Below are 23011 nucleotides of genomic sequence, written 5' to 3' on the forward strand. Positions count from 1 at the left end.
CAGACCGTTTTCTTTAAAAAATTCCTACCGACGGATAAGGCGTTCAAGAAAAGTGAGAAACACCAACTCTTCACAATTTTAAATATATTTTATCTCTTTTTCCTTTTCATCGCTTTACGAGAAAGAAAGGATAATTCGTCTGCTACCAAGCGCGCGGCAGAGTTTAGCTAAGTATAGAGGCATAGGTGCACCGGTTGCGAACACTGGGCAGTTGTCTGGGAAATTTTTTAGAGGAAAGGAAAACTGGAATCTCGAAAACGCAGTTTGAGCGGACGCGACAAGTGAGAGCTCCGGTGCCGCACCTGCTTTGTTCGTAGTTACCTTCAGTTTTGGTGCCTTCAGCGTTGACATCCTGTAGTGCTTGAACCTCAAAATGTCGAAAGCAGCGCCTACGAAACGTGGACCGAGCGCCGAAGGCAAGTTGTACCTGGCTTGCTACAACGCTCTGCAATGTGTCGGGTGAGGTATCTTCTCAGATTCTATACTAAAGAAACAGCGGACTTTGTGCTTAAATCTTGGCAGTTGTAACTATATCCGTTTGTTTTAAACTGCTCCTTACGACGGTAGTGACTCTTTTGCTTGACCTCAAGAAACCACTCTTTGAAATAAACGAAAGTGCTGACGCTTCTGTGTTTGCGGTTTACGAGAAGTGGTTGTTGTCTCGTTTGCTAATGTTTTCTAGTTCTTGTTTATTTGTTGTTGTCGTTTTAGTTCCCGATTTTACACAAAAAAGAAATCGAGTCGGAATTTTGTTTTCTATAAAACAAATACGTGAGGAATTTGTCACCGTTTGCCAAGTGTACGTATGAGGAAAACCGCATTTGTTTAATGACTTCCTTTAGGCGGCCTTTCCGGCAAATCGCGCGATTCAAGTCTGACTATCTTTAATTTCTTTCTCGGGAATAGAAAGATAAAAAAAAAAAATATTCACTACCGTTCGCGGTCGTTACAGATAACGTTTAATCGTATGAGCGCTACGAAATGGGATAGCCTCGGGTTAGTGTCCCCGACGAGTGGTCGTATGTCTTCAGCGTCCACTTTTATCGTCCAAGTTCGCATCCAACTCCTCGTTTGCAGTACATTTACAGCCATTTACAGTGATCGCATATTACAAGCTGGTGCAGCTGCAACTATGGGGAGTTTAGTGCCCCTTGCGCTTCCTAGTAGTGCAGCAAGCCGGGGTGTAAAACCGTGGTTGCAGTATAGCTGCGTTTGTGTTTGAATCGCAGTGTCGTGCCCCTATAGGAAGCATACCCAACACCACCTGGAATACACAAAGCTCGTGCACTGGAATTTTGACATCATCGCAGTGATAACGAGCGAAGGCACAGATTGTAACCAGGTGCTGTGTCAGTGTTCGGCCGGAACTCGCATTTTAGGAACCTCGACATCGGGGTCGGCTCCAATCCACCCATTTAGAAATCATGGTTCCAGCAAACAAATTTGCCTTCCACAAATTTATGAGCAACCACGACAGGCTTTCGAGCGAGAGAGTGTCGTGCCGGCATGCTTAATGTGCATGTGGTGTGTTTTCTCTGCCCAAAAGCCTTGAATCTGCGACTTCCTAGAAAGGTAGATTGCTGGACGGGGGGGGTGATCGATGGCCGAGTGGGCTAGCACAGACCAGCTCGGAGCACGTGGAGCGCTCGCACTGCTGAACCCAGGATCCTGGGTTCTATCCCCACCCCTGCCCGTTTCGATCTGGGTGAGCATCGTACCGGCGTGCGGTCGTTTATCACAACTGCGTGATGCACGTTAAAGACCCCAGACTAGCGGTTCTACTGCACTGGCTAAATTTCTCATCTACAGCTGGGAGACTCGTCGCCCGTTGAGGCAGACCAAGTTCTAGGCTGTACAAACATACACACATCCCAATTCTTTTTCTTTTTTTGATTGCTGGTAGCCAGAGCGGGGCTTGGGTTAGTTACTCCAGATCACATGAGTGCAACAACTTGACTCTGCAGACGCATGGTGCACAGACTGCAGGCTCATCATGCAGACACAATGCGTCTGCACTTCATTCCTTGATTTTCTTGTGGGCGCCGTCACTTTGGTGTTTGGTGCAGAGCGGGTGCAATCGGCGCAATCGTCACAACTCGAAACTGTGACTTCTTGAGCTTTACTTACGGTGTGAGGAAGCTCGAGCCAAGTTGTTGTGCTCTGTCGCAGACTGCTTTAACATTTCCGTTTGGAGTAGGGTGACCACCCGTCCCGCAAGAGATACGAAAATCTTCAAATATGTCCTGCATTTCACACTTTATTACATATTGTTTGGCAGTGCCTTGAGTTCAGCTGCATTTGGCTTAGTTGACCCTACAGGCCTGCCAGACAAACGCGACCTTCGGGAAGGCTTGCCGAAGTGTGCTCTTGAAGCTGTCTTGGTATGCTGGAGTCGTCAGGTGGCCACCTCTGGCAAGGACAGCGATGTGATTGGTCTGAGCAATTTGGGAGCACCTTTTTTGGAGCAGCAAAAAGTATTTTTGGAGCATAAGCACACATTTAATTTTTATTCATACTAGTGCAAATAGATGAAAAAACAGTTAGGGCGCAGGCGAGCTGGTGTAAGCCTTTTTTATTGTGACGATTGTGGGTTCAGGATGTATAAAAGGAGGGAGAACTGAGTTAAGTGGTTAGCTGTGTTTGAGACGTCGTCGTGTTTCTTTCACCCAGTCCCAGGTGGTCTAAAAAATGGTAGTGCAGATAGCATGTCAAGATTTATGTTTGATAAAAAATCATCTGAGACATGCTATTTTTCATCCAGATATGATATTGCGCCATTTTTCATCCAAATGTGACGGTGCACTATTTTTCATCCAAATATGAAGACGAGCTATTTTTCATAAGAATATGAAATTGCGCTATTTTTCATCCAAATATGACATTGTACTATTTTTCATCCAGATATGACATTACACTGTTTTTCAACCAAATATGACATTGCACTATTTTTGCCTGCCTTCCTGCTTTTGCCTTCCTGCTTTTGTGCAACTTTTTGTTGGCATCAACATCATGACAGGTTTGATATCCTAGCTAGAAGTTTAATTCCACATAGAAGTACAAGGCACAGTAACAGGATGCCGATTGATGAAGGGCAGTAGAAACTGCTGTGCATGGTTATTTTAGGTATAAAATTAAACGTAAACCAAAGTATAGTATAGTCGATTGAAATAATGCTAGAATCTAATAATATCGAGCACCCAAAATTTATGTTTTCTTCAAGTTCTGGAGGTCGTAAGAAAACTGCAATTCTTAGTTTAGATCCAATGCAAAGCTTTTGTCATTTTATTTTGAACAACAATGGCAATATAAGAACTTCGTAACAAAAATATGCATGTAAACACTAAATATGCCTTAATAAAAAAATAAATATCCCTCCAAACATTATTTCTAGGCTTAGACTGACTGCTCCAATTAATTTAGTTTTAATTTCCTGTACGTATTCACTGTGCCATCTCGCAGATGGAAGCTTTATAAAGGTAATAACTAAACGAGTTGACAAAATATAAACATATAGAGCAGTTCATAACATTTTTCTTGCAATAGTCAAGATTCTTGATGGATCTTGAATATGAAAAAGATCTCGTCCGAATATCGCTATCATATATACTAGCCACAGTTTTTTTGTGTGTTTTTTTTTTTCAGAAATCGTGCGTAAGGTTTTGCTTGGGGCAAGTGCTTTAGCATGCGGATGCAGTGTGGCGAAGCAAGATATGCAAAATTCAATGCCTACTATGCGGTGGCAAGCACACTCAACAATGCTAGCCATCCAGCAAGAACAGACAATGCGCATGAAAAATATTACGAAACCTCCGAGTGTACTGTAAATTCTTGATACAGAGACCAAATTGACAATGATGCTATTTAGGCGATATCGAAAGTTTTGGAAATTCACGCTAGCCTACTGTAACGATCCGGCCATGTAACGGGGCCTGACTTACTATATTTTCAGTACTAATAAAGTGAAAACAAGTTTGGAAGCAATGTGCGCGCAAATTTCTCACATTTCGGCAAAATGTAGCGGGATGTACCAGGGCAAGTGCTTTGGCGCAGTTTGGTGCAAATGGCGCAGCAATCCCATCACTGTAAGGACAGCGCTTGAAATTGGTGTCGTGGTTTTTCCGCCAGGTGGGGCTTCATCCTGGTCAGGACCCTGGCGTTCCTGCTGCAAAACAAAAGTTTCCACGGCCTGTGGCCGCACGTCGCCCTCCCGGTGGAGTTCTTCCAGACTTTAGCGCTGCTCGAGGTACGATACCACGCGGCGTATCTTTCTTTTAGTTTTATTTTTGTTGTAGAGTCGCGTGGGCCTGAGAATGGTCGGCTTGCTGAATACTGTGGCTGTGTCTGCGATGGGATAGGAAAAGAGAGTGAATTCTGGAAGGACAGCTTTGGAGACAGACGCTCAGAAAAAGAATACTCTAAAATTTAAAAAGAAAATAAATCGCTTGAATTGATGTTTGCTGTTTTATTGCCACTAAGGCACTCACCCCATTAAAATATTCTGGCGGGCTAGTTGGTTATACATAATTAAATTACAAATAGCGCTAGGACGAGGACAGACGAAGAAGTGGACAGGACAGGCGCTATTTGTAATTTAGCGCCTGTCCTGTCCACTTCTTCGTCTGTCCTCGTCCTAGCGATATTTGTAATTTAATCACTCACCCCATGTCTGTATTGATTCCTGGAGAACATGCCTTTTATTAGTGCCAAGCTTGTGCCACAATACAGCTGTCTAATAATGGATGGACACTCTTACTCCTTTTACATCATCGTAAAATCTTACAATTTTAGGATGATGCAAAATATTAGTTTATAGTGATGGTGTTCGGCAACGTTTGATTTTTACCGTTTGTGTTTTCACCGGCGCTTCTTTTCTTCATTAATATTGTTGCACACGCTACTTTTCACTTTGCTTCCGCCCCCTCATGTAATGCATCCAAAATATCCTTGAGTTATTTCGGCGTAACGAAATAATATTGACCGCAGCCGATTTGGACGTGTGGTTTGTGGTGGGGCATCACAAGCGCTCAGTTGTCTGCACCCTACTCTAGGCCGGAAGGGCACGTACATCTGCCACCCGAGACTGACGCCGCCTTTCTTCCATTGTGCGTCTATTGTTCCAGGTTGTCCATTGTGTGGTGGGCCTGGTGGCCACTAGTCCTTTCCTCACCCTCATCCAAATCCTTTCCCGGCTCATGGTCGTCTGGGGCATCCTTGTGCCGGTTCCCGAGGCAAGTTTATTTCTGCTCTTTTCCTCGCTGTAACACATTACAAGTTTTTCCTCGCTGCGTGGACGGCATTTGACGAGAGCAAGGCACGGGCGAACCTGTGCTACTCTCTAAGAAGAAAAAAAAAAGAAAAGAGTTGCATTGTGTGGTTCAGCATGTCCTCCAAAAAAACAAATGTAGGGTCTATTTCACAGCAAAAGCGAAGTGTATATCGGCTGACGCTCAGTCTTCGCCCAAAAGTGGTGCTAGTGGTTCAGACCAAATGCCGAATTTTCAGAACAAACCGTTATTGTATTAAAAAATTATGAGCGATTTTCTGGAGCGTTTAATGGGAAAATAGGTTTTTTTCTGCAATGGTTCGTGCAATTCGGTCCCATGTATTCATGAGCATTGTCAGCTACCAGTTTACTATTGAAAATTTCTGAAAATCGCTGACAACTTTTGAATAAGATAACGGTTCTGAAAATTTGGCGTCCGGTTCAGACCGCCAGGGCTCAATTGGACGGAAACCGAGTGTTTGATGATGCAGTCTATTTTTGCAGTTAGGGAACACGCAGTACATTTTTTGGGGGTGACAAGCTTTACATAAAAGCAACAAAAGTAATTCAGTTTGATAATGTCTTGCTGCTGCACTTTTCAAACAATTTTTTTTTTTTTTTAGAATGAAAGACATTTTTTTTTTTTTTTTTCAGAAAAAAAAAATTAAAATTATTATTTAACCAAACAACCGAAATATTGCATTGTAATGACTCTTTGCTTTTACGCCCTTTAAACAAAGGGAATTTTTTTCCTTTAAGAGAAAACACACTTGTTTACCGTGAAAAAAAAAAAAAAAGTAAAATGACGATTTACTGTTGAGCATTGTGAATAACAACCAAAATCTTGGTTTGTTGGAAAAGGAGTTTAGCAGCATTTTACTCCCATAGAGTGGCACATTCTAGTAGGTGCCCTGCTGCGGGAGTTCAAAATTTAAATGTGTTGTTTGCTTCAAATTGCCTTTCCTTGTGGAGTGGCATGCACACTCAAGTATATCTCTTGGCGCTGTAAATATTGATCTTAAAAGTCTGTGTGGGCTCTTTTACTTCCCACCCAAGACACTACTGTAACAGGTTTTGCCTGTTGTGATAATACCTTCACTGTGTTGGCATGAACAGAGTACAACACGACTGGTTTCCCATTTCCAGTCTCAGAACCAGTACGGCGTTGTGATGCTGCTCGTGGCGTGGTGTCTGGCGGAAATCACGAGATACACCTTTTACGGAGCGACCCTGTACAACTGTTGTCCGTACCCCCTTGCTTGGTGCAGGTAAGCTCTCTTTTCTTCTCTCACTAGTTACATAAGGGCACAAGGAAAAGTGAGCAATTGAACATACCGTAAAATCCCGTAAGGAAACCCACCCGAAATGAAGAGATAAATGGTGAAAAACATGGGGTGGGCTATCTTTGGGGATGCCAAAGCAAAACTTTATCAAAAATTAATGATAAGCGCAGGGGCACCCATTACAACCCACGTGACGCAAGAACCGATACCGCAAATCGCGGACACGGCAAATTCGCGTTTCACGATGCGATAAACATGCGGGAATTCGCTACAAACTCATGTGTCACTGGAAAGGATACCGCAACTGGCCGACGCAGCAGATTCGTGTTTCACGGTGCGAAGGACTCGCGGAAACCTGCTGAGAACTCACATCTCACAGAAACGGATACCGCAGATTGGGACGCAGCAGATTAAGTTTCATGGTGCAATAAAGATGCGGGAAATTCGCTACAATCTGGCCTGTCACGGAAACAGATACCGCAGATCGTGGACACAACAGAATTGCATCTCATGATGCAATATACACGCGGGAACAACTAGAGTGTCACGCGAGCCGATATCGCGAGCAGATCGCAGACAAAAACACGGGAACCCGCTGTGAACTCGCCTCTCGGACACATTGGTACCGCCGATCGCGCCGTTGATGCGTGATTCCCGTCGGACGTTGCGTGACGCCCAGTGGGAATCGGCGGGTGGGCGATGTTTCGCAATTTTTATGTTACAGATGTTTAGCCAGAAAAACGGGATGGGCGATCTCTCGGTGGAGGGTGCCCTTACGGGATTTTACTGTAATTTGATTTTGGTTAAGCCCGACGTTTCCTTCACTGATACGAGGAAATCTCCTCAGGAAAAAGGCTTTGTAAATGGTTTATGCATGTTGTTTGATAAGAAACGCCAAGAAACTATTACTAAGTTGATTGCTAACTACTGTCGAACTCTTAACTGTGATTGTGTCATAGCTACACTGTTGTCATTGATTTTAATGATCTGATTGTTGCAGGTATTCCTTCTTCCTCGTGCTTTACCCAACGGGTGTCACAGTAAGAGCTTCTTTATTTGATTTACTTCCAAAATGAGAATGTGTACGGCAGGGTGACCGGCATAACAGACATGTCGCTAATTCACTTACAAAGTTACTGTAAGGTTCTGAAAGAACGCCCACCGAAAATGAAGAGATAAATGGTGAAAAACATGAGGTGGGTTATCTTTAGGGATGCCACAGCAAAGCTTTATAAAAATTAGTCATAAACACCCTGGCACCGGCTACAAACCACGTGACACGGGAACTGATACCTTATTCTTAAATTTCCCTCTAATAGTATTCTTAAATAAAAAATACCGCAGTGCAAATTCGCGTTTCACGATGCGATAAACACGCGGGAATTCGCTACAAACTCCTGTGTCATGGGAAAGGATACCGCAGGTTGTGGATGCAGCAGATCCGCATTTCACAATGCGAAGGATCCGCCGAGAACCCGCATCTCATGGGAACGAATGCTGCAGATCGCAGACACAGCTCAAGTCAATAAACACGCGGGAATCAATATCGCGCAGGCAGATAGGGACAAAAACGCAGGAATTCGCTACAAACTTGGTTACGGGAACGCATACCGCAAATTGCAGACGCAGCAGATTCGCATTTCACTGTGCAACATACAGGTGGGAAGAACTACCGGTTACAGATATTTAGCCAAAAAAACTGGATTGGCCTTTCGGCGCGCATTCTCTTGGAACTTTACAGTACTTAGATTCGTCAGCAGATTACTGGGATGTCCTGAACTTGCTTTCTTTCTTTTTTTCCCCTCTTAGTTATTTGAAAGATATCTTTTGCCTGTATCAGCCCTTAGATACCGTCTTGCCTAAGTTGAAATTACTTTTATATGAAGGGTTTTTCATAACATTTGGACTTGCAGGTTTTTTCTAACATAAAATGTGTTTCCGATCTGAACGTAAGAAGTTTCGCCATTGTGTTATGTGACCTTTGACATCTCTCACTGCATTTCGTGAAGTATTTTCCAACTAGATTTAGTGGGAAGGTCATACATCAAATGCTGTCAGAGTTGATGTACAACTATGCGGCATTTTCGGTGGGTACGGACCTATGCACCGACGCTATGGGTGCACAACGTGCATGAATCACCGGTGCATGTTTTGTGAACAGCGTTGAATGGGATGTCAGGCAGGGGAGGCAGTGAAGCAAAACCGAACATACCTTAAACACATTGATCTCTAACCTTCATCTGGTTCAGGCCAAGGGGTATGTTTTGAGGCGGAATCATGCAAAGTTAAGTGTGCAGTCGCAAAAAACAAACACCCCCACTATTTTTTCTTTTTTTTTTTTCACGTAGTTTGCATTTTTTAGACACTTTTTTTGCCATAGACTTGTGCAACTTCTTCCTCGAACCGCACCCGTCGAGACGCTGAACAAATGTCACCCACCTCTCTCGGGACAGGGTGAAATCGTGACCATGATCGCGGCATTGCCCTACATCCGTCAGCGTGGCCTCTTCAGCATAGCACTGCCAAACCTTGCAAACTTCTCCTTCGACTACCACACGGCAGTCATCCTCATCATCGCATCGTACGTTCCGTGTAAGTACACGTCAATCCGATCCACCCGCCTCCCCCCAGAAGATAAGCCCTGAGCATGACGTCATTGTTAGCGGGTCCCCGACTCGCCCCAAGCGGCAAACATGCTAAAGCTCAACGCAAGTCACCGCTAAGTGGCAGACGCGTGCGTCTTGACGTCGCCGCATGCCAGCATCGTGCTCGTCGTGTGACGCTGCCAGACGCGCGACGCTGACGCATGCTAGATGGCACTGCATGGATCCACTCACGGCGAAGGCTGGGGGGGGGGGGGGGGGGGGAGCAGGAACGCTGAAGTCTTTTTTTCTAGGTGGCATCAGCCAATCGCCATGTTGAAGGACGTTTCGAGAGTTATCGAATAGAGTCTGATTTTTGGGAAGGGCCAACACAGACTCTAGTGCACATGTTGCACGCACCTCGAGAGATCTCTGCGAGCCCCCGTTTGCATACTGCTCGGTATATCTATGTGCGCCCCAGCCCCGTAAGGCCCGCCTCGGACGATGCAATTTTCCCCATTATCATTAGCAGTGATGTGATTGGCCTAAGCCATTTTGGAGCACCTTTAGGAGCAGCCAAAACAGTGTTTTGGAAGGGCAAATGTGGCATTCGGAGCAACCAAAACAACGTTTTGGAGCAGTAAAAGTGGCTTTTCGAGCAGCCAGGACAGTGTTTCGGAGCAGGAAAGGTGGCTTTTGGAGCAGATATTCTTAGAAAAATAAAAATATATTTGTTTTAAGTACTGTACAAATGAAGGGCACTTTGTGTTGTGACTTGTGTAGTGTTATAATGTGAAGTGTTGTGACGGAACTCACTGTCTGTGTTTTTACTGCTGAGACATCCCACAAGTGTACAGTGCCGTAGGCGTTGCCAAGCAATTCCGAAAAACCACTTGCCACCGTTTTACTGGTTCCCGACGTACCAGATTTTCGTCAAAAGTAAGCAAACGTAAGACAATGGCTTGCAAGCGTCTCGGCTGGTGCCTGTGTTGTGCAATCAAGTTCGCAAACACATGAGGGCAACTTCAGCAGTCTTGCAGTTGCGCGTGCTTCGTCGCGCGAGCGGAGACAACGGCTGTTTGATTGAAATTAAAACCATGTCACTCTGCTCCGTCGCCAACCGATTCCTGAAATTGTATGCAAAATGGAACTCTCGAACATACGACGAAAAACAGTCCAGCGGCGCATTCTTGTCAGGCAGGCAAACAAGGTATGAGCTGAACCCACACAGAAAAAATAGAAAAAAGAACCTGAGCGCATCGATGCAAGACATCGCAAGCCAGAGTCAAAAAGTTCTTGGAGCACTTTGTGCAATGACTGAACTCGAGACAAACAAGCGCAGTGTGCGGGTTCAGCGCAGCCAATGCCTTCTTTGCTTTAGCTCACTTCTCTTCACCAACTTTCTTATCGCGGCAGATTTTTCACCGAGAGAATGTCCACCGAGAGAAACCTAAGTAATCAATACTTGACACAGCAGTCTTTGAGTTGAAGAGGGATTTTTGTAGTAATGGTATGATTTAAACAAGAACAGGAATGTTGATGAACATGTGGTGGTACTTAGTTTCATTTGAGAAAGCGCCATATCTACAGCAACGTGGAAACGGCAATACCCGACGTCGCGCGACCACGGCGACTGGAAGGCAGGGACCAAATATAGTTTTCCCACGGCTGTTGCTTTCAAGAGCGAGTGCTTCAGTTAACAAATTTTTAACTTCCGCCGCGCAAAAACGCGGTTTTGTTTCACAACATGATGGCATGGCTGGTACCCGGTACGCTATTGCGTCAGAGCCTCCGCACACACTCGCGTCTATCGTTGAAAATATTTAAGGGGGGACACTACCCAGAAGAAAAAAATTTTCTGCAAAAAAAGTTGGATTTTGAAAAATGTCATACTATTTACATCCACCAGCGCCTGGAGAGTATTTCCAGAAAGTTTCATTAGTTTACACCGCATAGTTAATTTTTTATAAATTATTTTCGGTCCGTTGAAGCTAAAGAAAAGGTAGGGATTAGAACACTTTGAACGCATTTTCCACCGTTCCACATTTTGGCATGAATTTCATTTTAGGAAAACTATCGTTTGTTAATGGGACAAGAGGAAAGACTCTCTTATTGTTTTTCCTACGTGGAATTTTATGGGCAGTGCAACTATGGAATTTTTTTTTTTTTTTCTTTGTGGATGTCTTTTATAAAAGATGTTCAGATTTTGTGCGTGACATAAAAGGCAAAAAAATTTCTTTGATTTTTCACTGCGATGTTAGCATGAAGTAAATTCCTTTTTGGAAATTTTCTTTTTGCAGCTGCACTCTCTAGGCATTCTGCTGCAGATCTAGAGTAGAAAAATGTTCGGTATTACATTGGTTTTCTAACGATAGTTTTCCTAAACAAAGTTGGTGTGTTCCTGATAAAAATGGCTACAAGTTATTTCACAACTCATGTACACTGATGAAACCTTGTACTGCATTCTGCCTTGCAACTTCCAGTATATACTCTAAATTTCACTCATATTAAAGGAGCTGTGCAACGATATTCAATTGAAATGTTTTTCACTTGACACGAGCTTACTGGCACACCTGGGACTCAAGGATACTCGCACGCAACGCCACTGGCCAAGAAACTCCTTTGTTGCGGTGTAATTTCAAGGACAAAAGCGATCATTTTCATTCAATCTCTCCTTCGCAAAATTTGGTGACGTACCGTGGGGATCGCAGTACACCCAAGTGACGATGTTTGAATGCGGTTCATAGATTGGTCCCGAGCATTGCGTGGGCACTCGACTTGGGCTCGTGATAATCGCTACCTCGGGTAGTGACCCGTGTCCAATCGCTGCAACGACGACAACAGCCGAGCCATAACAATGTCTGGAACTCAGCGCGTGTCCTGCGCTTTGCCAACCCCAGCGCGTGGCTATGATCAACACTGGCGGCATATAATCGGCTTCAGATCACGTGGCCGCTTGTACTAGCTGCGAGTTGAGGGGGTGAACGCTGCTCGTTTGTCTTTAATTCTTTTCTGGGACTTCCATTGCGTGGGGTGAAAAACGAACGCGTGTTTCATAAGTCATTAACGTTAGGGATCCGTTTTAAGCGGTATTTGCGCAAAGTACAAAAATTGTTGCATCGCTCCTTTAAAGGGACACTGACACCCCCCAAAATTTTTTTTTAATTTTTTGCCAGGCGCTTTATTATGGTGTCGGAGGTCTACCCAGTGAATATTTTGCAACAGAGAAGCGTATTTTTTTAATAAAGCCAAAAGACGCAACTGCTCGAAATCGAAACCAAAACCCGACGGAGGTCGGAGAAGTGGAGAGAAGAGAGTGTGTGGCGGAAGTCACGTGGCTACACCCGACCGTGTTTTTTTTTTTTTTTTTTTTCTCCTTCCCGGTAGCAGACGACATGCGGCGTATGGGAACTGGTCGCCGTGGGATTCTTTTGCAGTTATGTATGTTCCGCTCGTTGTTCTGTACTCCAAGATGAGTTGTTTTGTACATTGAGGAGTTGGAGATGAGTAGTGAGTGCCCGTGGTGGATTTTGATCGGCTCCGAAAAGAATACACCCAAGATGTTGCGTGAAGAGCTGGCTCACATGTCCCGCGCCCGAAACAGAAGTGGCATTGTGCGACAGAGTTTCCGAAAGATCAACGGGATCGGGACCAATGGCTGGCTGCAATTCCTGTAGACCATTTACGAGCACCTCGGAAAGCGGACGCTACCTGATTTATATGCTCCTTGCATTTTGTGGAAAGTGATTACATTGAGTTCGCATGGTGTCAAAAAGGAAATCTCATACCATTTAATTCAGCGACGTGTCGTCCACAACATTTGTTTCTTATATTTTTTTTTGTTTCTTCAGTAATAATTGTAAAAAAAAGAAAAAAAGAAATGTAAACATCAGAGAATATTTGAAAAAAAAAAAAAAAAAAAAAGTTTGACGGGGGATCGAACCCGGTCCTACCGCGTGTGATGGGGACGTCTTCCCGACTGCGCTACTGGGGCATATCGAAACTGGGGTATCTCTTTCCTGAGTAATAATTCAGCCGATAAACTGTAAATGGGAAAGTTTGCTGCCGATTTTCCTCTAGCAGAAGCACTCCCGGGTCGAAGTCGGGATGCACCACGCATTGGCGACATTCTCACCTAGTAAAGAAATCGTACGCGTGCATATTCCACTCGAAGTAGACACGTCGCGCTTGACGTTTGCGCGAGCGATGTCTTCAGCCACAAGAAGGGAGCGACGGCTCGGCGACGTCTTCGTGCAAATCGGCTTGGTGGTCGGGCGTGTCGTACGGGATGAATACTAATTCTTTTGACCAGTCCCAAATTTATCTTTTAAAGGCAGACAAAATTCGCCGGTACCGCGAACGACAGTTCTGAAATAGAGGTCCCACGCCCGTCGTCCGCTGCCATCGCCGTCCCTGCGAGTCCCACGATACGCGAAACGACGCACGCACAGAATGCTTCCGGTTGTCTGTGGAACTTTTTTTTCAGTCAACGTATTTGCAGCTTTTTAGAAGCCACAAAAAATGGGTTTCATATTTTTTTCTATTTTTAATGTTGAGTGTGTGCTTTCAGTGACCCACGACTTTGATTAAATTTGGTGGTCGCATCGATACCTTAGAAAACGGCCCGTGACCGCGAGAAGGAGAGTGAGCGAGACTCGAACCGGCCGGTTCTTGAGCGGCGGTTTTTGGGCGGAAAGAAACCGAATTTCGAGCCGCAAATTCTGTTCTGGGTAGTTGAGCTCTCATATGTCACGTACAAATAAAAACCTCGGCGAGCATAAGTACCCTGTCAGTGTCCCTTTAAGCCATAGGTTAAAAAGTTAACCCTATTGGGTAGTGTCCCCTCTTAAAAAAAGAAAAAAAAAAAAAAAAAGTTTGCAAGACAATATTTACGAGATGACGAGAGCGCGAAACGTCAGATGGCGGGAAAACATGCAGGACCGGATGGACAATTGATGCAAAGTACTTTGTGTCGGTCGGCCACTTGCGCCACCTAACACACACATGCTCAATTACGGTGCTCACTTTAGTTTCGGTTTTGAAAGGCGACCGAAACTGGTTTTTTGTCGCAGGCTTGGTGCAAATTACCCAGATTTCGGCAAAATGTAGCAGGATGTAGCAGGGTTAGCCCCTCTGCGCAGTTTGGCGCAGCAATCACATTGCATTAGAATTGTAATTTTCTTGTATACCTAGACACGCGGTTAATGCGGCGCATAAGTTTGTCTGCTTCTTGCATAGGGGTTGCATTGATGTCAGAATGCCGAACTTTGATTGGCTCGGATGGAGGAATAGTGGGTAGATTTCAATGCTAGCTGCCCGATAGTCTACCCACTATCCTTCCAATCGGAGTTCGGCGTTCCGACATCACCGCAACCCCTGCTCGAGATGCAGACGAATGTGTGCTCTGCATAACCCATTTTTATATCTTTAAATAGTGTTGAGATTACTAACCTATCTCCACGAGCAATTTAGTCAGAAAGGTGATTCACTTCAAAAGCAGAACCAAGTTTAACTCTGTTTCTAAACAGCGTGTAGGTCTATAGGGAACGACTCGCCAGCAACCCCGAAATTGCTGGGAAAATTGCTTGTCCGAAGCAGGCCTAAAGGATCAGATTGCATTCGACTTGGGATATATCTATGCGAGTTTGGAACCTAGATTGCAAGAAACTTGAGGTTTTGTTGCAAATTGAAATTTATTGGACCCCTCAGTTGCATTTTGTCGAAAGTCGCATATCCTAATTGTGTAAATTTTAGAACGCAGCTCTTAGGCGCCCGTTTCCGGGTTGAGCGGCGTCGGGGTAACCGCACGCGTTGCATTATGGCAAATTTTCCCCCTAAATTTAGCAGGTGAATTTTTTTGCTAAATTTAGCAGGGATATTTTCTTGCTAAATTTAGTGAAGAAATTTTTCCGCTAGATATAGCAGGAAAATCTCTCTGCTAAATTTAGCAAGAAAATTTCTCACTAAAGAGCGCTGTGTCTGTGTCTCCTTCTGTGTCCGTTGTCCTGTTGCGCTTTTTAATTATTATGAATCACCAACTCACCTAACTTTCTACCCTCGTCACTAAATTTAGCAAAGAAAGTTTTGCTAAATTTGGCAAAAATATTTTTCTAAATGGGAGGGCAACATGCAAGGAGGGGGGCAGGGTACGGAGGAGGGGGAGGGACATGCCGTCCCCTCCTCCTCAAGAGCTGCACTCTAAATCGGCATTACAGAGAATTGTAAACGTCTAATTTTTTTTTCTTTCAGTCTTTCCTCAGCTGTTTGGTCATCTCCTCAAGCAGAGAGGGAAGTTCCTCGCCCCAAAGGCCGACGAGAAGCGGCACTAAGGTTGCGAGAAACGTGGCCTCATCGCCTCTGTGCCTCAACTGCAGTTTCGGTTGCTCTGGCTTGCCACTATCGGAGACAAGGGCTGGCCGCAACCTAACATTCCTCTTGTTCTACCGAGGGTTCCGTCGCAATACTCACTTACGAACAAAGCACCAAGTTTAAAAACGGAAAACTGGGACGCAAAGACGGAATTGCTGCGGACGACATTGCTTAAAAATAAAGCGAACATTGCCAAACTCCAATATGAAAAAAAAAAAAAAAAAATCTTTATTGTCGATTTCTTGCCCGGCAACGACGCGTCTCACAGGAAGAACCTTCTCCGGCTTGTTTCCATTTCGTGCCTCTGCAAAAAGTGAAGACATTTGGGTTTCACCGGTTGCTTGCAAGTTTAAGGGAGCCAATGCCGTAGCGTAAACGTTACAAGGAGAACGTTCCGGGGCAGGTCGGAAGCGGACAACATACCTTAAGCACCCACTCATACTCGCCAAACTTGGAGTCGAAGGTCCCTTTCTGCAGGCTCTTAAGCCTGAGCGTGAACCTCGGCCCGATCTCTTGAATGTTGACTCGCTCCGCGTTGCGGAACTCGTACCTGCAGCATTCGACCCGCAAATAAATGACGAAATGGGTCGCACACACATACTATCGGGGAAAAATGAAATGCGAACAGAGGAGCGCGTGGCTCGCGGTACAGGCTGCGCCGCCTGGAAGTGAACCTAGGGGCAAGGGTGCGTGGCCTACTTCGATGTGTTCACGCCCCTAGATTGGCGCTCCCCCAGCTTCGGCAGTGCGCCTCTCAGTGCGCTGAAAGATGTCACCGCTATCTTTGCCTGCTCGGCGAGTGCGGCGAGCTTCTTTGCACCGCGCGCGCCGAGCCAGCAAAGATAGCGGTGATAGCTTTCAGCGCACTAAGAGGCGTACTGCTGAAGCTTGGGGAGCGCAGAGGGAGGGGCGTGAACACATCGAAGTAGGCCACGCACCCTCGCTTCTAGGCTCACTTCCAGGCGGCGCAGCCTGTACCGCGAGCCACGCGCTCCTCTGTTCGCATTTCATTTTTCCCCGATAGTACAGCCAGCTACAGGTGGATGATGCGTCTGTGATCTGGCACTACCGTACATGAATTACAAAGCGAAGGGTGGACTTGTGTGGCTGTATAGCTTGAAATAATAATCCGCATAAGGACGTTTCGCTACCCACATTTGTGGAAAGGGGGTTTCGAACATGACACTTGAACTATGGATGCATGTGCTGCCACTGCTTTGTTTTGTGTGGCAGAGTTTGTGAGGATAGGTAGGCGTCGGCCGACCATTCCTTAGATGCCCCACTGTTGTAGACAGGACAATTTTAAACGACGAGCAAGACGCGCTGCTTCCGGTATGGTGCCTGGAATGCACCTCCAAAATGGTGTGTATACGGCATCTTTATTTTTACACCCACAATATCTACCCGCTGATGTTAGAACTACGCTGCATTATGGTTTGCCGCAATCCTGGCAGACACCTGCAGCCGGTCTCTCGACGGAAACTCCGGCAGCAGCCGCGAGTTTGGACACCACGGCAACACCGACGTTCGTTTGTCTTCGTCGTCGCTTCCACAACCCACCGCCAGGATTGCGACAACCCATATTACAGAGTGGCTCCTACGGTGCAATACATCAAGCACACTTTGATGCACGAGCGGCACAGGACACTAAGCGGGCGGTCGGAGATGCAATCCAGGTGCCACGCTTTTGGCTTCGATTGAAAACTGCACTTTGCTCGTCTGCTTTTATTTTTACTCGGAGTTGCCATTGGGCTGCACTTGAGCAAATTCTCAAAGACTTGTACTGAAGCCACCTAGAATAATGGGAGCCTGTGTATTAAAATTTTGATGCTGTCACAGTGAGATTCAGCTCGAATATGAAATGGACACGGGCGCTGTATCGGCATTCGGCCGGGCCTCGTTTGTTCAGCGCGTCGAGAGACACCCGGCGTCAATTGCTGGCTGGGAGCCATACTAGAGGGGCGACATCCCACACAGATGGAGAGCGGCTGTTAACGAACTTTGATTATTCTAGATAGTGTCAACTAAGTGCACGCTCGGACCCGAACGACAGCGCAGCACTTGCCCGTGGCACATGTCTAGTGCATTCGTACAACGGTACTTCAGAGTAAAGCGAGGAGAGATTTTCTCGAGGGGCTTTTAGTTCTCGGAAATCGCGGAGCCCACCTGTGGTGCCGGAAGAAGATGTAGTCCCGCTGGTTGTGGAAGGTGACCACCCTCCTGCCCTGGAACTGGGGGTCGTAGTGGAACAGGGAGGCCAGCATCCGGGCCACCGAGTGGCCCAGCCGCGTGTTGAAGTTGTTCAGGATCACCTCGGGCCGGTGGGCCGTGTACGACGCCCTTTTCTGGAAGGCGGGGACCAAGGTGAGAAAAGTCTCTTGCCGTACCGCACTTCGACACCTCTGCACGTGCAAACACTGGAGGTTGTGCAATAGCAGCTATTGGTGACCAGATGCTTCAATAGCTTCCTCTTGAGCTGCGGTCACGGTGCTGATGCGCATTAGCGCCGTGAAAAAACATGTTTCGCATCGGTCATACAAAAACTGTCTGCAGACGTGCTAGAGGCCTTTCTGCAATGAAGAAAGTGTACCACTTGGCACCGCTCTCTGGCGAAAACAAGTACGACCGACTGCCATCAGGGTGCAAGGATGCCACAAGCAAGCTATGCATGCAAGCACGATTGGCAAGGCCTATTCGTGAACCTCTACCTTAATGTCCTTGCAGAACTTCACGCTGCTCAGCCTGAAGTAGGCGGTGGGGCCATCCGGGAGATGTGTCAGCAAAAGTCCATCTGTTGGAAAAAACAACAAGCCGATATAATAAAAAAAAAAAATGCTCTCTTTGAAAGGCGACCAGTCCTTTTTATGCACGGGAGTCGGCGAGCAATCTTTTGAGAAACTGCACGACAAACTTACTGGGGTGCCTGCGGTCTTCGTTGATGATGGCGATGTCTGAGTAGCCACGTTCGACGGCCTGTTCTACCGTCTTCTTGATGCGCGACCTGTTCCGCCAGCGAAACTCCGCGTCGGGGATGCTCTGTTTCAGCTCCCTGCAGAACTTGATGGTACGCTGCAAGCGTAGGGTAAGGCCATCACTTTAAATCTGTGCACTAACAAATTTCGAAACTAAAAAAAGGAGCTATGACTCATAGCCCCTTCCAATGTTGTGACTCATAGCCTACACATAGCCCCTACCAATGTTGTGGGAGATTATGTAGTCGAAAAAACTACTCTGAAAACGGCTCAATTGTAATCACATGCTGCACGAAAACGACAAGAGCGACAATCATGTCGGTTGACGGAACTGACATAGTGGGGATGAATGTCGTGGCTACTTACCCTGTGTGGGTTGTCACTGGTAGTGATGAGGAGTTTTGGTGTGTATTCCTTGCGGAAGTAAGCTGCCATCTCATCCATGGCCTCGTCGAGTTGGACCTTGTAAGAAAACGCTTCATTAAAGTTATTTTTAATTTGTCAATTCCGGCTCATAACACAGGCTTCAAGGGCGGTACCTCTTCATCTTCGGGATCCACCATGGTATCATCTGGTTCCCTGGTATTCTCAATGGTACGTGGAACTTGTTTTGGGGGAGCCTGCATTGATGCGATCGGAAATAGGTCAGTAAATCCTGGCACAACATTCCCAGGTCGCCGCTTACATCGTCACCGAGGGCCTTCGCTTCTTTGCGGCGTTTCTGCTGGGCGAGTCGTTTGAGCTGCAACGGGCGCAAGAGACCAAAACACGTGAGTTAGCAGCCGCGAACGTCACAGACTGCACGCTTTGAATAGAGTTCGTGACACGCGTACGCGTCCCGATCGCTCGAAAGTGAGACGCGGACTTACCTTCTGCTTTTCTCGTTTGAGCTTAAGGTATTCCTCCAACCTCCGCTTCTTGTTCTTGATCTGCGAGATGTTTCTCTTGTGGACCGAGACATATTCGTCTGCCTGATCAGCCATGTTGTTTTTCCCACGTGTTCCGCAACGATGATAAAGGCTTGACGTTTTACACGTCTTTATTGTATCCTAGGTGGCGCAAGTAATCAGACAATTTTGTTGGTGGGCATGGCATGGGCGACTATTTCTATTTGTTAAAGGGCAACTCCGTCGTAATTTTGATGGTCACCGATTTCTATAAAAGTTTCACCATGTATTTGGATGCCCTTTTTGAGCATGTGTACGAAATATCTCGGAAAAATATTAATTTTTTTAGAAGGAAATGAATTTTGAAATTTACATGTACACACCCAAATCACTTGCTGCAGCCCTACTGGCAACACTGAGCAAGAGCGGCACACGGAGGCTGCCATGATGGCGCTGACGTTGGCGTGACGTCACATGTTGGTCAGGGTGCTTGCTTTGTAGCTAGTTGGTGCTAGCGACTGTCTGCTTTTTGCTTATGTTATCGGTTTATACAGTTATGTAAGAGCGCGTAATGGCGACTGGAGGAAATTGGTGTTGTGTGTGGAAGCGTCGCTTGAAAACACGGTCTACTAAAACCGTCTACTGTCAGACCCCAAGATATAACAAAAAGTGCCTCCAATTAAAAGGCATAACGTCGATCAGTTTTTCTTGGCGTGCTAGCAACAAAAGCTGCCTTACCATTCCGCTTCGGAAGTGGCATCTGGGTCCACATGGCGGCGGATCACGAATGCAGCCGCCGCTGGCGGTTTTCTCAGAGGCGATGCCGGCGGATCGTATGAGAACGGGTTATCGTCATCGTCCTCAACATCTAGCAGCATATCCTCATCGTTGCTCGATTCAGACGAGCCTGATGAGTCCATTTTTATCCGCGGCACGAACCCAAAACAGTGGCCTGCTGCCAGGCTGGCCAGGCTCAAACTGCACACGTGCGAGTGTTTATAACATATGTGACGTCACGTCAAAATGGCGGACCAGTCGAGTGGCAAGTTAGTTTCGGTATCGGTTTCGGCGTATTTTAACGATTATAAATTATGTAAACAGTTTTTTCATAATTTAAGCGCTGCTATAGGCTAAATTTTTAGTACCCTTTCCGAAAATATGTTTTGATAAAAACGCTCAAATTGACGGCGGAGCTGCCCTTTAATAGGGCTGCAAAATATCTTACATTTATTGAAAATTAAAAAGATTAAATGCTAATATTTAAGTTATCAAGGAGCACTTCCGTCCTGAAAAGCTTTGTTTAATCACCAATATGTGGCGCAAACCACCGCCCTTAACCGAAGCACTGAATAATATTTCGTATTTGTCAAAGTTTATTTCGGTGCAAATGGTGTTAGTACAAATACAAAGTACAGGGTGTCCCGGAAAAAAATTACAAGGATTCTTTCGCTGTCAAAATGCACTACGCATCGCCGAACGCTCATTCTCCGCCCCAAGGTCCGAACCAGATCAAAACTAGAGGTCCGAACCAGATCAGAGCTCTGAACCAGATCAAAACGGCTCTGGAACCAGATGCCATCAGTAGTTATAAATGATTTCCTAATTAAAATAAGAACACCGACTTGACATAAGAAAAAAAAAATTTCATTAGACGTTTCGCCTCCCATGCGGGAGGCATCATTCATCAGTAGTTACACAAAATGATTTCCTGAAAATGCCAATGGCAAAATTGTGTCCAACGGAGTACCCGAATACATGGTGCTCTATGGCGCCAGAAACCGAAAACGGGCGGAAATGGCCCCCGTTTCCCCATTAAAATTTTCAGGAAATCACTATTCACTTTTGAATAAAATATAAGCTCGTGCCAACGTTACTAGAACCACTCAGTTAGGAGACTGCTCTGAAAATGTGGCCCCGATTTGTCCTCCAGAACCGAACTAACGGCGAACACAACGCCGCCATTTCTCCCGCAGCGGCCACTCGAGGAACTGCGCGTTACTTCTATTTTGGTCTTAATTGGCCATTTCGGCGCCGAAACAGGTACAGCGGAAGAGGTTACGGGGGTGCCACCTCCGGCTCCCCAGCGGACGCGCCGCGAATCACTACCGAAGTTAAAATGCACCTAAGTCGGGACGCGCTACCTGAAAGCACCGCTGAGGCATGGTTGTATAAAAACAATATTAATTGTTCCGCAAAGCTTTGCAAGCTAAAGATTATAAAAACATCACGAGCCCTCCATTTTGTACTAAACTCCAATAAATTTCATACAAAAAAGTCTTTTCCGTTTGTTTTTACGCAAAAACAGGCTTTCAAAAAGCTCAAGGTGACCACAGTACAGACAAACGATAAAGAGTGGCGCTGTTGTCGTATTTAGCTCGGTCTCGGTGGACGCCAGCGGCCCAGGTTTCGACGGCGAGTTTCCCAACTGAGTGTTTTAGTAACGTTGGCTCGTGCTGAAACTTTGGCATCTGGTTCCAGTCTGGTTCTGACCCCTAGCGCTACCTTTCGGCGAAGAATGAAGGTCAGGCCACGCATAATATATTTTTGCGATAAAAAAAAAGAATAAATAAATAATAAATAAACTTTTTTTAACATTGTGTATTTAGGCGAGGGTCTCAAAGTTTTCAGAGAAAATTGTTTAAAGGCCGACGATCAGACTCCAGATTCTTCAAGGCAGAAGATCCTCCTAACTATGGGGGAGGAGGAAACAGCCAACGGCGGACAGGGTGGAAGGGGGAGAGGAGGACGCGGGGGAAAAGTGGAAAGCGCGAACTGGTCCTCGGTCTTTAAAGGGATACTTCAACGAAATTTGAAATATTCCCGTCGTGTTCAAAAATAGATTGAATATGATCCACAATATCCGTAAATGACAATCGCACGTTTGTATTTTGAGCCTGGTGGCTGTATTTTTCGTTATAAACGGCCCACTCTGGCAAGCGCTCGGAGAAGGCCCAGCGGAGACCACGTGCCATCCAACGCAGTCGTGACGTAGGTCGTCTCAAGACGAGCAAAGCTACGGCGAGGCTGACGTCGAGAGAATGGCCTAGTCGTTCCAGCCACCGAAGCGGCTGCTTTTGTACGAATTCTGAGTGACGGGTTAATCTTCTGTAATCTTGTAGGGGGACAATAGCGACTTCTGCGACACACAAAAGGCATTCTCGGGAAGAGGGGAGTTCCTCCTGCCCCTCTTCTCTCGTCGTGGCCGAAGGCGAGACAACCTCCGTCACTAGCTGTCAAGGTTCCTAGACGGGCATTACAAGCGAGCGAACTAATTAGTAAGTATCGCGCATTTTCTGACTTTGCCACCACGAGTCATATGCAGTCCGAGAAAATTTTCTTTTTAGCTCGGATACACTAATTTTAGGAATTTTTGTCACCCTTACGTGAAACACTCCGTATGAAAGGCTAGTGACGTCACTCCCCACGTCGCAAGCTGCCGTCGCCGCGGCAGCTTGCGCAACAGTAATCTTTACCGGGAAACGTATGCGGTGAGCGCTACGTGCTTCGCATTGTCATCAGGCTCGCTTTATCATCAGTTGTGTGGATCAGAGGCTCGTTTTGTGCTTGTGCTTTATTGAAACAAATATTGTTGTGCTGTATGTTGGATGCTTGATATGCACGCATCACTTTTTTTTTTTCGTGAGAACGTTGACAC

General features: G+C 46.0%; 2 protein-coding genes across 2 annotated transcripts; one reads left to right on the plus strand and one right to left on the minus strand.

The window, feature by feature from the left end:
• The first annotated feature begins 200 nt into the window (after positions 1 to 200).
• On the plus strand, positions 201 to 15722 carry LOC8051101 (very-long-chain (3R)-3-hydroxyacyl-CoA dehydratase 2). The gene is made up of 7 exons (XM_029992066.4): positions 201 to 459; positions 4126 to 4243; positions 5121 to 5228; positions 6410 to 6531; positions 7547 to 7586; positions 9000 to 9138; positions 15378 to 15722. Exons 1-7 carry the CDS (start codon positions 374 to 376, stop codon positions 15455 to 15457), a joined length of 693 nt encoding a protein of 230 aa, XP_029847926.2. The 5' UTR covers positions 201 to 373; the 3' UTR covers positions 15458 to 15722.
• Positions 15687 to 19496, minus strand: LOC8051102 (ribosome production factor 1). The gene is made up of 9 exons (XM_029992065.4): positions 19339 to 19496; positions 19155 to 19211; positions 19009 to 19089; positions 18836 to 18931; positions 18413 to 18566; positions 18206 to 18288; positions 17664 to 17842; positions 15921 to 16047; positions 15687 to 15801 (listed from the first exon to the last, which is right to left on the minus strand). The coding sequence occupies exons 1-9, from the start codon at positions 19450 to 19452 to the stop codon at positions 15760 to 15762; spliced, it is 933 nt and encodes a 310-aa protein (XP_029847925.1). The 5' UTR covers positions 19453 to 19496; the 3' UTR covers positions 15687 to 15759.
• Positions 19497 to 23011: the final 3515 nt, after the last annotated feature.

The sequence above is a fragment of the Ixodes scapularis genome, unplaced genomic scaffold (genome assembly GCF_016920785.2).
Source record: "Ixodes scapularis isolate PalLabHiFi unplaced genomic scaffold, ASM1692078v2 PGA_scaffold12__126_contigs__length_90152505, whole genome shotgun sequence".
NCBI classification, from domain to species: domain Eukaryota; kingdom Metazoa; phylum Arthropoda; class Arachnida; order Ixodida; family Ixodidae; genus Ixodes; species Ixodes scapularis.

Excerpts from the sequence above, each read along its gene's own strand:
- LOC8051102 (XM_029992065.4), bottom strand. The coding sequence starts at position 19,452 with ATGGCTGATCAGGCAGACGAATATGTCTCGGTCCACAAGAGAAACATC. Across the intron at positions 19,212-19,338 it reads TCAAACGAGAAAAGCAGAAG|CTCAAACGACTCGCCCAGCA; the intron begins GTAAGTCCGCGT and ends CGCCCGTTGCAG. Across the intron at positions 19,090-19,154 it reads CGAAGGCCCTCGGTGACGAT|GCTCCCCCAAAACAAGTTCC; the intron begins GTAAGCGGCGAC and ends GCATCAATGCAG.
- LOC8051101 (XM_029992066.4), top strand. The coding sequence starts at position 374 with ATGTCGAAAGCAGCGCCTACGAAACGTGGACCGAGCGCCGAAGGCAAG. Across the intron at positions 5,229-6,409 it reads TCCTTGTGCCGGTTCCCGAG|TCTCAGAACCAGTACGGCGT; the intron begins GCAAGTTTATTT and ends TCCCATTTCCAG. Across the intron at positions 7,587-8,999 it reads TTTACCCAACGGGTGTCACA|GGTGAAATCGTGACCATGAT; the intron begins GTAAGAGCTTCT and ends CTCTCGGGACAG.